General features: G+C 35.0%; 1 protein-coding gene across 1 annotated transcript; it reads left to right on the top strand.

The window, feature by feature from the left end:
• The first annotated feature begins 3124 nt into the window (after window positions 1-3124).
• LOC121406598 lies at window positions 3125-14311 on the top strand. Its single transcript, XM_041597608.1, has 5 exons — window positions 3125-3352; window positions 9962-10270; window positions 11250-11303; window positions 11700-11855; window positions 12442-14311. The coding sequence occupies exons 2-5, from the start codon at window positions 9962-9964 to the stop codon at window positions 12625-12627; spliced, it is 705 nt and encodes a 234-aa protein (XP_041453542.1). The 5' UTR covers window positions 3125-3352; the 3' UTR covers window positions 12628-14311.
• Window positions 14312-15738: the final 1427 nt, after the last annotated feature.

The raw sequence follows: 15738 nt of genomic DNA, 5'->3' as shown, positions 1-15738 counted from the left end.
ATCCCACACGATCTAGCGTCCTTTGGCAAGGCGTTAATCCACACTTTTCCAAACTCGACCCGGGTGCGAAATGGGTACCCGGTAGGATTTGACAGCCTTTGTAGTATGCCTAGCAATTGAGACTTGGAGCTCTAGTTGGAACGCTGGAATGTTATTACTTAATCATCATTTCTAAAATTATTTTTATCAAAATGTCATTAAACATGTCTATATTTTACAATATGCAATGATCCCTTTGAAAAATTGCTGAATTGTATGTCGTTCTTTAATATGAAGTATTTAATATACATTTTCAAACATAATTGTTATACAAATATCGACAGATTAGACTAATCAAATGTTCAAACCAACATTGACACGATTGTATGAAAAATTGACAGACTGTAGTAAACTAATTAGGATAGGGGCACACGACTAACCAAACTGAATTGAAGAAATCTTATTAAGAAGTTGTTATTCAATCTCTACTATTAGTTTGTTTTTTTGTTTATATTGCTTTTGCAAGTCAGATCTACATTTACTATAATTATAATCATTTGTTCTTTCTGCGTCAATTTGACTGGAGTTCTTAGATGTGTTGAGAGATAAGTTTTTCTATACTATTCATATCTTTAGACATTATAACACATATAACTTAATCTTTTGAACTTTGGTATTATAAAATTTGTTTATTACAGATTAGTGAAATATTAATCATTTCCAAGTAGGAACATTTTTAGTATTCCTTATGCACTTAGTCTGTCACGAATCATTCTATATTAAACTTTTTTTAAATGTTTTTATTGATAAATCATCAACATGCAAATCATTTCAATGTACTCTGCTTTCTATATCAAACTTGAAATACTCAAACTATTATTGTATGCAAACTATTGTATATGTTGGTAATGCAGACGATACTTTATTTGAAATCTTAATTTTGTCCTATGTATGCAAACTATTGTATATGTTGGTTTTGCAGACGATACATTATTTGAACTCTTAATCTCATAAACTAAAAGAAATAAATTGGTTATAATGTTCAAAACTAAATTTCAATCTTTATTTTTGAATCTTTAATAAATATTGAAAAGAAAGAATAATGCTGCTGTATGATATCTATTTCTTCAGTACGTTCTGAGGCCTGGTACAGTAAATCGGGTAAATTGCACATATTGGTAATTTACCGAAAATGTGCTGTTACATGCCCCGCCACATTTAGGCTTGCGATCCAACGAACCATACATGCCTCCTGAAATGAGGGGTGGAAATAATTATTTACAGATGCTTTGTCATTGAATTTATTTTGTATGATTAATTGTAACACAGCAAACGTATCATGAATATATGAGAATAAAATGTACATTATTTTTTTACCACGTTTAATTTTGTAATATTTTCTTCTATTCGTTTCATTGATTTCTTTGTTTTCATGATATATTAAAATACGGGTTGAATAGTAGTAGTAGTAGAAGTAGTAGTAGTAATAGAAGAAGTAGTGGTGGTAGTAGTAGTAGTAGTAGTAGCAGCAGCAGCAACAGTAGTAGTAGCAACAGCAGCAGCATTAGTACTAGTAATCTTAGTAGTAGTAGTAGCAGTAGTAGTAGTAGTAGTAGTAGTAGTAGTAGTAGTAGTAGTAGTAGCAGTAGCAGTAGCAGCAGCAACAGTAGTAGTAGAAGTAGCGGCAGCAGCAGCAGTAGTAACATTAGTATTAGTTGTATAGTGGTAGTAGTAGTAGTAGTAGTAGTAGTAGTAGTAGTAGTAGTAGTAGCAGCAGCAGCAGCAGCATTAGTAGTATAATAGTAGTAGTAGTAGTAGTTGTTGTTGTTGTAGTAGTGGTAGTAGTAGTAGTGGTAGTAGTAGTAGTGGTAGTAGTAGTAGTAGTAGTAGTAGTAGTAGTAGTAGTAGTAGTAGTAGTAGTAGTAGTAGTAGTAGTAATAGTAGTAGTAGTGACTAGCAAATGGCGTTGAGCCGATGTCGGCGTGTGTCGGCAAACTAGCTGACATTAAACTTACATCCGCCAACGTCGACATCCGGGGTCGACATATCGGCATTTATGAAACGTTTTTCAACGTATCACAAAATTACGTTGGACCAATGTAATTACTTTCACCTGGGGACCGTTTCATGAAAGTTGTCTTTCTCCGAAAGTTACCATAGAAACAGTCAGAGGCCAGCTAGTGCTTTCCAGCCAGTCAAAACTAAGCTAGGATTTCACTGAAATTGTCAGCACTGACACCCGGGGGGGGGGGGTCATTTCCATTGACGAGTGGATACCGTGCGCGACCATGAGGTCTAAAAAACCCTAAACACGTATTTTCCATACTCTGAAAATGCACCCCTTAATAAGTATTGGCGTCTGAAACCTTGCCCTCAACAAGTATTGGAAACATAACGATACTATTGGCAAGTATTCCCTGAATTGAACCCCTATATAAGTACAGCGATATTTCAATTGTTCTGTCACAGACGTCGGTCGTCGGTTGTACTTTTACCTACATCAGTGGGTTTAGAACAGCCACACTCGCGCAAATTGTACTCTAAACACGTAGTTTTGGCTCTTGGGGCAAAAATTACATCCTTTATATATAAAGGATGTAAATTTTTGCCCCAAGAGTAAAAAATGTCTAATAAGACATTTTTGTCTTGATTTTTTATACCCTCGAAAATTTGACCCTAAACACGTAGCTTTCCTATGGAAAATAGATACCCTTTTTCTTTACTTGAGTGTTTTTGCCACCCTTATTACGTTACGTACGTAACTTGCCCTATCTTGAAAAAGACATGCTTTTTACATATTTTTGGTCGCGCATGGTATCTACTCGTCAATGTAAGTGGCCCCCGGGCATTGACAATTTAGTCAGTGCTGACAACTTTCATAATTAATCGCATAATTGATATCCGATCAACTTCACGCCAACATCGCCACCGCTTCCCAGGTTCATGTGGGCTTACATGTATACTAAAGAAATTTGTGATACGAAAATGGGGAAAACTCCTTCACATTATGCAAGAGGATTTTAATGGACTCGTTTTTTTCATTTCCACCAGACACCCTCTGTTGACCTAATAATGATAGCTTTCGGAATCCGTGGGATGCTGGGAAAAATATTGATCCCGCATATCAATATTATAATAACGTCATTATTATGCATTAACACACAACCACCTGTCGCCTATTATGGTTCTGGAAACTACTTCGATGAGGGAAGACAATGTAGGGTAGTAGTTGTGTATGGCGTTTGGTGAAAATTACATGTAAATTGGTAAATAAAATGACGCACGACAGTGGATCAAGCAGAGATTGCATTTGAATTGGCATTGGTTTTTTTTTTGTCGTGTGGAAAATCTGTGAAGGCTATATTCAACTAAGGTAAGGGTCAAATTGTATTAATAATTAATATCAAGTTGATCTTTCTTTTCACAGATTTATTTACAAATATGAATGTTTTTATTCTTGAAAATTATAAATACATGTACATCTATGTGAAATATAGGCCTAATAGATCAATTCAAACAGCATGAAGAGATATATTACTTCTTTGATGTTTTGTTTAGTAAATGGCTTTCACCTATTAAAAATGACGTATACTGTATACAAGTCATGGGCTCGAAAGAGCTTGGAATCTTTATTCAATATATCAGTTTCTACTACCATGACTATCTAGACCAATAGTAGGAATGTATTTTGACAGTGGTTTTCCTTTAAGCTAAGTTAGATATAAATTTCAATTCAGTTTGGTTTTTATTCTAGCAAGCTTTCTACTTATGGTCTTATTCATCACATCAATCACTATCCTTCTCTAGTCATCTTGATCATTTTCCTATGCTGATGTGCTCATTCATTCCATCCTCAAGTCTGGTTTATTATTTTAACATTCTTCCATTTACATAATCACCTCGATAATACACCCATCCCCATCCTAGTTCTTCCTTTTTATGAACTGGTCTCTTTCATTTTAATTTGAATTTTCAATTCTCTTTAGTTTGATTATTGGTTAATGCTCCTTAGTTTGATAATATGTAAATTGTTTCTGAGTTGCGATATGGCAAAGAAGTCACTGCAATAAAGCAGTAGAGCACTGGACTTTTAAATCTTGCAAGATATATCTTTCCTATGTCATGTACGTCTGAACTTGTTCTGTTTTGGGTCGGACCCTTAAAACCCCTTTTCCACTAGGGCCAGGACAGCGTCAGGACAAGGCGCGGAATGTAATAATTACAATCCGCGACCCTTCCGCAACCTGTCCGGACATTCCTAGGAGTGTCCGCACGCTGTCCTAAACCCTTCCTGGTGTTCGGGAAATCAAAATTTGTCCGCATCCAAATTTTGGTCGAGACCAAAATTTGGACGCGGATAATGAATTCCTGACACCTTCGGGACCCTGTCCTGACGATGTCCTGATGATGTCCTGCCCTTCCTAAACCCTTCCGCGTCTTCCGGAAACCATCCGCAATCAGGTCAGCTTCAAGAAGGAAAGAAGAAGCCATGCGGATTTTATCAGGAACATGCGGATTGGAATAGGAAGGCAAGCGGACAGTTTCAGGAACGTGCGGACAGGAATAAGAAGGCAAGCGGACTGTTTCAGGAACGTTCGGACTGGAATAGGAAGGCAAGCGGAGTGATTCAGGAATGTGTGGATCCAATGCTAATATGTATGGAACGAGTACACAAGTAGCAAAAACCATTTGCAAAAGCACTAGATGGGGCAACGGGATAATACAAGACAAGAAAATTACAAAAAGTAAAGAAATACGGGGTCAAGGGGCCTAATAAGTATTTACTAAACAAACCTGAGAACCTAGTATTTCAAGCAGTGTTTTAAACATAATTACGCGAGCGCAAAGCACGAGTTGATTTTTTTTTGGGGGGGGGGTTACACTTTGAAGAAGGAATATTTCAAGCATTTTCTACTGATCTGAAAAGTGGACTTTTAAAATATTTCTTGCAATAGTTAAACTGGCAATGATGTGAGCAGATTATTTTATTCTGTACTGAACATAAAAAGATGTTTCATGCAACGTTTGATTATGAACTAGATTATTTTTTATTGTACTCGACTGAAAAAAGGACCTTATAGGCAGCGCTTGACTTTACAAATAGGACAAATATCATAACAAAATTAAAAATACAGGTGTAGATTCCAAACTGAAATTCAAGTTTATATTCCTATTACATTTTAAGCACTTTGTTTGATCATGAATGAGGTGTCATTAATAAGAAATAATAATAAATGGTAGCAAGTTCATAAATATCGCTTTTATCAGAACGGCTCAAAACGATTTACAGCAGGGGCAAAACGATTTACCCCAGGATTCATTTCAATCCCGCATGAAAAGTGCACAATTTCCACACCCTGGGAAGCATTCCTTGCATTTATCCCGGTCTAAAAATTGCGCTGGCAAATTCAAGCATACAATAACCTTCGCTTCCAACCGGGTACCCATTTAGCACCTGGGTGGAGAGTGGCAAGGTATGCAATACGTCTTGCCAAAGGACGGTTTAGACCGCGGTGAGAATCGAACACACGACTCTCCGTTTACAAGGCGGGAGTCAGAACCACTACACCACGACTCTCTACAAAAAATAGGCCTTCCTGAAAAAAGTCGTGCACAGAGCATGTTTCTCATAAACATAAGATATCAGCGCGAAGCGCGAACTCACTTCTTTCAAACATCAAGGACGAAAAAGAAAAGACCTAAGTATTTTTCGTAAAAAATGAACAGCGTGCACAATCTTCTTATGATTAAACTATTGAAAGTATGAAGCGTGAAATGGACCATTATTTTCTACAAATTGAACTAGCTGAAACGCAGATATTCTCCCCGTCTGCAGGTCTGTCAATTTCTTCACTCTTCTTCCCTTTTCCCCCCTCTTCTTTGGTTACTCAATTTTTCCTATTTTCACGCAGTCAATAGGGCGTAGCGTTCGCATTCGGCCTCCTGGAATTGCCCATTTACATTTTCTTACTTAGTCTATTTCAATTGGTACAAGAGGAGGCAAAGGCGATTAGACACTGGGTTCACATTTTCGTCTATAAATTAAAACTGATATTTCTAATCTTACACTTTCATAATCTCGACCAATTATTTTCTGTTCATTATCGCGATTTTTTTCCTCGATTCTATTTCACCTTATTTCACTCATCTCCTTCGTTTATTCCTATTTCTTTTGTGCTGTTTGTATATCTATTTAATACTGGGAGGGGTAAGCCAGCAGGAGGGAGAGGAGGGCCGCATCAGCACGGCACCCCCTTTTTCTTTTCCACCATATCATTTTTTTTAAGTTTCCCTTTCCATTTCACTTATTTTTCTTCTGTTTGTATTTTTTTAAAGGGGGAGCAAGACCACCTCACCCCTTGATCCGCATGTGCCTGTCGAATGCAATTTGCATCCTAACTTCCTGTATTCTTCCTCTGTTGTAATATATGATTATGTATTAAATTGTAGAAAAATTATAAGAAAGTAATGTTATAAAGAGAGCCCCGACTTTGCTATGAGCATATGCAGTCTTTTTAAAGTTACCTTAGTTAAAAAATCAAGATCCGAGATAATTTATTGTTATGTATAAAAATGCACAAAATCTGCTTTCAATAAGTGAATACTACATTACACCGCTAACACACTTTCCTTTATCCTCCATATTTCAACTATCAAATAATGCGAGCGCGAAGCGCGAGCTGAACATTATTTACATTCCTACCTTAACACTGGGCATTCTAAGCACGTTTTAAAAGCATGAACAGGAAAGGAGTATGACTATACACTTGATGTGAGCGCGAAGCGCGAGCCGAAACGAAATTCGACATATCACGTTTTGTAAATCAGAAAAAGGATGGATAATTGGATAGATGGATAATATTCCTACATTAATAATAATATTTGGTAATCTGATCTGAAACTGGCACAAGATTCGTATCTAAATAAACATGCATGCGTGTGTTTAGATCCGGACCTAGAATCAGGAACTTCCAATTACATTCTTTATTATAATATCAATAATAAGAGCGCGATGATGGAGCTAAATATATTTGATTTTCAGATCTAAAAAAAACAGAATTTAAGCGCAGTTACGAATTGGATATTGATCTCGCTTAATAAATGATGCGAGTGCGAAGCTCAAGTTTATATTTTTATCATTACATATATTTTGAGTAGCAACCGGGACATTTTAAGGTCATTTTTTGTCTTCAAATGACTATGATGACTATAATCCTAAGCGAGATATGAAACATGTCAATATTCCATTCTGAAAAAAAACGGACAATGATTATTAGGAATTCATGAAAATATTGTTACATGACTTATTAATCAAATGAGGGCTCAAAATTGATATTAAGGTCAGATAACTGGACATTTTGTAATCGTGAATAGGATACATGGGTTGATATATTTTTAACAAAAATAATGCGAGCGCAAACTGTGAGCCGAAAATTTTAATAAACTGTCATAAAAGAGGAATTTAACATAATTTGTTACAATTGATACAGGTATACATAACTCCCCAATCAAAATGCAAGCGAGCAGCTTTAGCTGATACTATTCACAATCAGACCATCCTAAAAAGGGATATTTTTTAAAAAAATATGGAATACACGAAGAGAATAGTTTTTTGACAAATCAAATAATGCTCGCGCGCAGCGCGAGCGGAAAATGTTCATATTTAGACCATAAAATATAGTCATCTTATAGAAAACTATAAAATCTATTTGTAAATCAAACAAATTGAAAACTTAATTTCCGAGAAATGTTTTGTATATTTACTTCAAAACTTGATCTTTTAAGTTCTATAAGTCTATTGAGCAAGTTATACATCTCATAGATTAGGCAATGCGGGCACAAAGCGTGAGCGAAAATTTAACATAGTGACATGAAATCCCCCCCCCCCCCCCATCTTATATAATTCACTCGTCTTTCTCCTCTTGTTTTTCCTCTTCGTTTTCTCTTCTCTTTTCCCTTCTGGTTCTTTTCCCTCTCTTTTTTTTCTCGTTCCAAATATTGGGGAGGGGGGCATTTGATATCAAATGCCCCCCTTCCAAAAAGTGAGGGGACGCGTCGCCCCTGTCCCCCTGGGATGTCCACCAATGTATGCAATTTGATTTGAAATAAAAGAAAATCCTATATAGTCTTTGTAGTCGAAGAAAGCCAAAATACACCCCTAAATTCATAAAAAAAATACATGGATGATAATTTTCATGGAGTATTCGCAAGTTGTCCGATTGTCCTAGTCCTTGAATTTACCACTCGTGACGTTGTCCTAAATGTCTCCGGTTCTGTCCTAATACGATCTGCATGCTGTCCGCACCGAACGCCGACAAATTTATTTAGATAATCTTGTCCTAGGACAGTCCCAGGAGTGACCTACGACAATACGCAGACAGTCCTGGTTGTATCCTAGGACAAGATCATTTACATAATCTTTTACGGAATTTGGTTGCGGACAGCATGCCGAAATGACAAAAATAGCTTCCGAAACCCTTCCTGGTCTTGTCCGCACCCTAGTGGAAAACCGCCTTTAAGGACAAGTCCACCCCAACAAAAAATTGATTTGAATAAAAAGAGAAAAATTCAACAAGCATAACACTGAAAATTTCATCAAAATCGGATGTAAAATAAGAAAGTTATGACATTTTAAAGTTTCGCTTAATTTCACAAAACAGTTATATGCACATCTCGGTCGGTATGCAAATGAGGGAACTGATGATATCACTCACTCACTATTTCTTTTGTATTTTATTATATGAAATATTTTTATTTTCTCGTCATTGTCATGTGAAATGAAGTTTCATTCCTCCCTGAACATGTGGAATTCCATTATTTTAACATTTTGTGCTTCAGGCAAGGAGGTCCTAATCATCGAATTCGTAAAAATTGAAATATTGTAGAATTCAAACAATAAAAAACAAAAGAAATAGTGAGTGAGTGACATCATCGACTCTTTCATTTGGATGTAACTGGCTCGTTCATATAACTATTTTGTTAAAAATAAGCGAAACTTTGAAATGTCATAACTTTCTTATTTTACATCCGATTTTGATGAAATTTTCAGCATTGTGCTAGGCTGATTTTTCTCTATTGATTCAAATCAACATTTTTCTGAGGTGGACTTGACCTTTAAATAGAGCTAGTAGTCTACACTGTAATTTCCGAATATGGTGGTAGTGGTGGGGTTAATATAAACTAAAAAAAAAATCTTCAATGGAATAACATTCAATCACGATTTAATGGACGCTCAATGTGTCACCGCCTTATATATAAAACACTTAATTATCCCTTTTCCTATAAATGAATTGGTCTATAAGCGAGTTATATCTAATTCCATGACTAAATCCGAGTGATATTCCACCCAGAGAAATGACGTTTAAAATGTTGACCAAAACAATTATGTTATAGTGATAGTTTGCATTAATGACATTAACCTTTCGTGTAATGTTCAAAATGTTAATAGCTACAAAAATGTGTAACAAACACATGAACCAATATAGAGACATCTGATATGAATTGTGTAAGGTAAGCTCCTCTGACTGATATAGGTTTATAGTTTTAGCTATATAGGTCCTTATAGTTAACCATAAAAATATACAAAAGAAGCATGTTACTGAATTAAAATCATGAATGCAAATGCGGTTGGGAGGGGAGGCAATGCAAGGTTCTTAGAATAATATCATTTCATTTATCTTTTCAACCATTTATTTAAAAAAATAAACAAAATTTACAATCCTCAATGACACAAACACAGCAAAACATAACATAAAGTAAAAACTGTTGGGGAGTCCCAAATAAAAAGAGCTTGTTGTAAGTAACAAGCAAGTAACGATCCGATTGCAATGACAACCACATACACATACACACACACACACATCCACACGCACATACACACCATCTCCCACATATACACCTACCCACACACCTTCACCAACACACATGTTCTGACAGATCGCAATATTTTTTTTTCTTGTTGATGTGGTCGAATTTCTTACAGATGCTGACTAGTAGAAACATTCCCATCTCTGCTGATGAGGTCTCACTCGAGGGCAGTACGGTCAGTGCTGGAGTGACCATCATCACCAACGACACATCCAAGTTTGTCATCTACAACCTTGATAAGCCATCGAAGAACAAGTGTTGTCCCTGCCCTAGATTGTTCCTAGAATACAGTAGGACGTCGGGACGTTTGACCGGTTCTCTACAGCTCCTGTGGAGCATGGCCATTATCACATTGAGTAGTGTAATGCTGATCCTACACGGAGCCATAGAAGCATTCTGTGTGAATATGTCTATTGGTGTTCTGGTAAGACTCTATGTATAATATTGTTCATGTTCAAAAGTATGAACTCTATGCATAAATGAAGGGTATCCCGGATGCTAAATTCTAGTTTATATACTTTTATTACACTCTTTGAATCTATACCGTATGATGTTTGATATTCTTTACTTCATTATCGTACCATAGAATGAGAAATAACAAGGATAAGAAGGCCTTCCAAGGTCATTACTGTCGATTACCTCTCTACTTGGCCTTGGTCATTTTATATACCCTTTAACCCCCCCCCCCCCCATTTATGCTGTACTATAAAAGTGTACCCTTTCAATTGACGTGGCCTTTCGCTAAAAATTACAAAATTTTAGGCCTGGAATGAGCATAGTAGGCCTATGAATAAGATCCATCCCTACTTATTTTTGGATTTAATATTTTATATTCAGAAAGGCCTAAGCCTATGATCTTAAAAATATATCTAAGCTAAACCAGAAATCCGGAAAATCGGATCCTAAACCGGAACTCTGTGATCCGAAGCTAACATGAGCCCGTCTACCTTCAATGGCCATTTTATGTAAAATCTATCATCCTTATCACTATTGGCACTGCACGTATTTTCCAGAAAACAATCTCTCATTTTCCTTGTGATTGGTATTGTATATTATGCTTATGTTATACAAGGCCCCAAGTACAACAGTATTTGACTGCTGACGAGGTTACCCTGTTTAAATAATATCAAATATATAAATTGATTAATTAAAAAGGAATATATTTTGTCACTACCATTGAATGATGTCCACCATCTCCACTGTAACATCATGGATAGCTCCATGGTAACATAATAAAAATACACTTTTTTGTAATTTAGCCGGACGACGCCATAGTATTTACCAACGACTCTGACTGTAATTTTGGGTTCATAACGAAGTTTGTTTAGGCATCGAGTCATGTCTCAATATACGTTGCCAGTATAATTCTGAGTATGTTTCGCAATTTTTATGCTTTTCCCTAGGTATTTACATGCGGCACCGTCGGCGTTCTATCATTTGATATGAACAGACTCGTAGTAAGTTTTCCATGGTATTGCATTAATAATTGTTGAAGGAATAAAGAGTATCATTAAAACTGATTAACGTGTCACATAAAAATACTGATCTCATCTTTAGATCATTGCATGTTATTGCTTTTCTTTTATTCGAATAGCTATTTAGAATATCGAATGACAAATTTTCATCCAGACATTCTAGATTCCTACAGAGTTAGTTTCAAAACAGTGTTTATTCATTTTAATGTTTTAATGCATTAATTCATTGATCAATTCATTAATTTAAGATAATCAGGCGGAATCTAAATTATACACAAAAAAAATGATGTGGACCTAATATTTAAAGCCATTCAATATTGGCCTAATTTGTTATTAAGACTCCATATCATGACAATCTACTGTATATCATTTTTCCAGATTGGTGCCTACATGATCCTGTCACTGGTATCATTCTTTACTATGGCATATACTATGATCATGGGTGCATACTTTGCTCAGTTGATCAACTGGACCAATTCCTGTCGAGGGATAGTATACATTTATTACCCTTGCGATCCTAGTGAAATTGATGAGGTAAGTAATGCTGTTAATGATGGTCATTTTAATTATTTCAACACACATTCAAATTCAATAATGATTGTTGATTAATTCATAATTCCTTATCAATTAATCATTATTCATTATTATTATCTAAGTCATTTTTGTGCTATATTATTCCTTGTGCTAAACATTCCTTAATCAGTCCGGCATGGGTATTCAAATTCTTCCCAATACCCGTCTTTATTTCTTTTACTGTATCTTGCCTGGCGTTACATACTTTTTAGAATAATGTTTGTCAATGTCTTTTATTTGAATTTCAATAATGTGCAATTTTATATATTGAATGTGCAATATTCTCTCAACGGTTTTTCCATGAGGGCTAGCATGCCTCTGGGCAATAGTACTGAATTTTACTTTTGCGAGCCCTGGCCCACGGAAAAACTGTTTTCTTACTCCTTTCTTTTTCATTTCTACTTTATCTATATTTATTCAATTTCAAATTGTATTCATGTAATTACATTGTACAATTTTTGTATGTTTTTATGGCCAAATAAATAATAATAATAATAATATTCAGTATTCATTATCAATTATTCATGTTATTCATTATTCCTTACAGTCGCAGCTATTGACTATTGGGGTTTGTATGATCGTGTTTGCTTGCCTGGAAGCTCTGACGTCATATATCGCTTTCATATTCTGTTGTATTGGTGTATGTTCAACCTGTTGTTCACTCCACTGTGCACGTTGTAGAAAGCGTTCAACCAGACTATCAGAGGCATTGAGTAACGATAATAACATATGAAACAAACAATAGTGAACGAGTGATAATCTTATAAGATAGACATTCACCTTAAATACGCGTTAAAAGAACACGGTAACGGCAACGGGGCGATCATACCGAAAAGGATGAATATCAAACCTACATCCTAAATTTACCTTAACTTAAAATAATAATTAAAAGGTCAATCATAGTACGAACAAAGTTAATGATTTACTCAGATATGTACAAAATAAATCATGAGAACAAAAAATATATCCCTGATAAAGCTGACCTCTGATCTTCGGTTACCCCCTCACCCCCCCCCCCCTTTTTTGGAAGCACCCTGTAGTTGATCGGGTGGTACCAACACTTTCATATGTTGTAAATATTAAAAATTAAGGTTTGAAAGTTATTTTGAATGTTTTCATTTGTCTTTCAATGCCCAAGTTATATCTCATTTGTACTAGTATTATCGTGTAATGGACAGCTAACTCTTACTTTTCAGTTGTATACTCATACATAAGAACCTACTACGTTCAAGGTTTTTACGCATTTTTCCTTGTACATGAATTATATATTGAATTTACATTCATTGTTATATTACTATATTACTGATCTGTTTATTTCTATTTGAAATAGGATGTAACCTGTGCAATGTAAATTGGAAGAAAATAAATGTTTAATTGAATTGAAATTATGAACCGGAGCCATGGCTATGCTATGAACGTTTGGAAGAGCGCCATCTATCGTCATAGCTAGTCTGAAATGCGATCACACTAATCCTTTTGATTTCTTGATAAAGGAATAAACATCATGGCTTGCATTTGAATCTACGATCCTTGGTTAAAGGAGGGGGAGGGGAGACGAAAAATTAAAAAATGCAGCTTTGCACCTTGAATAAATGTTGTTGAAAATGCTTTCAGGTAAAATACATGTTTACAGTGCTTCGAGTCTATCAATCCCCAGCTGTTTGCTCTGATTTGATTTTCATTTCTTTATTTGTGTGAATATATTTTGGAACATCGAAATGTTACATCTATCGTGGTAATGGAATTTATCTCATAATGTCACTACATATCATTGAGAAGTTGAAAATGTTAAAGATATAAAGGAACATATGAAAAGGACACTACAAACAAAACTATTATTTTTTAGATTTAAAAAATAATACGATGCTGAGTTGAAATCTACTGTAGAAAGCCTAGTAAAAGTACTCATTGTTCAAATCATACCGGGCTTTTTTTTTCTTCACAAGTTGGTAATTCAATAAAAACATTCCTACTTTAATTAACTATTTGATTTATGTAAAAAGCATATTGATAATTGTATGATTTATATCAGAATTATATGAATTTTATTATGTCAATGAATTTATTTGTCTTAATTTGCTTAATTAATGTTAATGATAAACAATGTTTACCAAATTTTACAATTTACACGTGAACGTTACATTATGATTGATCAGATATCAATAAAGTTTCTTGACCTTTCTCACGCTTCTAGGTCAGACTAAGACCACTCTCTCTAATCTCATGAATATTTATTAATTTACTACCGGTAAAGATTTTCGAATATTATTCTAAGTAATTTTACTAATAACTCTTATTCCTATATGTTTTTTTATTTAAAATGCATTAGTCCTTTTTTAGACTTTAATATACAATGAATAAATAATATTGGTTCATATTCTTGTACTCTCTTGTAACAAAACCACTTTTCTTGCGTACTCTATGTTTTAATTTTTTAACTTGAATATTTTATATATCGAATGAATAAACTATCGTGTCTTCTAGTAAAACGATCTGGGCTCCGTAACACAAAGGTTAGCGATTAATCGCTAAATGAAATGACCAATCAAGATCCTCGTTGCATGCGCAATTTGCTTAGTAGACTGACTATGAACCAATCAGAACTATTCTTTGAAATTAGCGATCAATCGCAAACCTTTGTGTTACGGAGCCCTGGTATCTTTGCTGGCCTGATGAGGCAAGCATGGTGAAAACTAGCTTACATGTGATTAAAAGAACACACAGAGAGTTTCATCATCTTTATTATGTGTCTTTCAATGTCAACATGTATTAGTCTGACATATTGCGAAGCTCTCACAAACACACGGGCACTTACACATATAGGCCTATACATATTAATTTAATTAAATTCTCGATCAGTTCTCCCTCCCTACTCCTATACATTCTAATCTCTGTACTTCATCTACAATCTCTTTTTCACTCAAACACATACACACACCATCTCACACGCTCGCCCCACATCAACAAACACACGCGCACAAACCCACACACGCAATCAGGCATAAACTACTTTAAAACTCACCCCTCTATAGCTGACTTCGTTCCAAGATCATCCATTTTCAAGGACAAGTCCACCCCAAGAAAAAGTTGATTTGAATAAACAGAGAAAAATACAACCAGCATAACACTGAAAATTTCATGAACATCGGATGCAAAGTAAGAAAGTTATGACATTTTAAAATTTCGCCTAATTTCATGAAACAGTTATGTGCACATCCTGGTCGGTATGCAATTGAGGGGACTGATGACGTCACCTACTCACTATTTCTTTTGTGTTTTATTATCTGAAATATGAAATATTATAATTTTCTCCTCAATGAAACACAGTTTCAATTACCTTTGTTAAAACACTTTGTTTCCTTATTGTCAAATATTTAAAAATTGAAATGTTACATAATTCAAACAATGAGAGGAAATAAATCATCGACCCTCTCCTTTTTATACTGTATTATGCATAATAATAGCAGTGCCTTTTTAAAGCGCCATGAGCACCGAAAGGTGGACCTGTGCGCTATATAAGTAGCCACCATTATTATTATTATTATTATTATTATAACTGTTTTGTGAAAAATAATCGAAAATTTAAAATGTCTTAACTTTCTTATTTTACATCGGATTTTGATGAAATTTTCAGCGTTATTTGCCTTCACTCTATTGATTCAAATGAACATTTTCAGAGGTGGACTTGACCTTTAAAAAACACACACACACTTCCAGTCACCCTAACACCCCCATTGCCCCCACACGCATAAATACATACAAGTCCAATACAATACAGCAAATGGCAACCGTTAATGATATGCCCTAATGATAAATACACACTTGTTACTTCTAATGGGTGAGT

The sequence above is a fragment of the Lytechinus variegatus genome, chromosome 1, assembly GCF_018143015.1.
Source record: "Lytechinus variegatus isolate NC3 chromosome 1, Lvar_3.0, whole genome shotgun sequence".
Taxonomy (NCBI): Eukaryota; Metazoa; Echinodermata; class Echinoidea; order Temnopleuroida; family Toxopneustidae; genus Lytechinus; species Lytechinus variegatus.
Note: the sequence above shows the minus strand (reverse complement) of the source record. Positions and strands in the feature narration are given on the sequence as shown.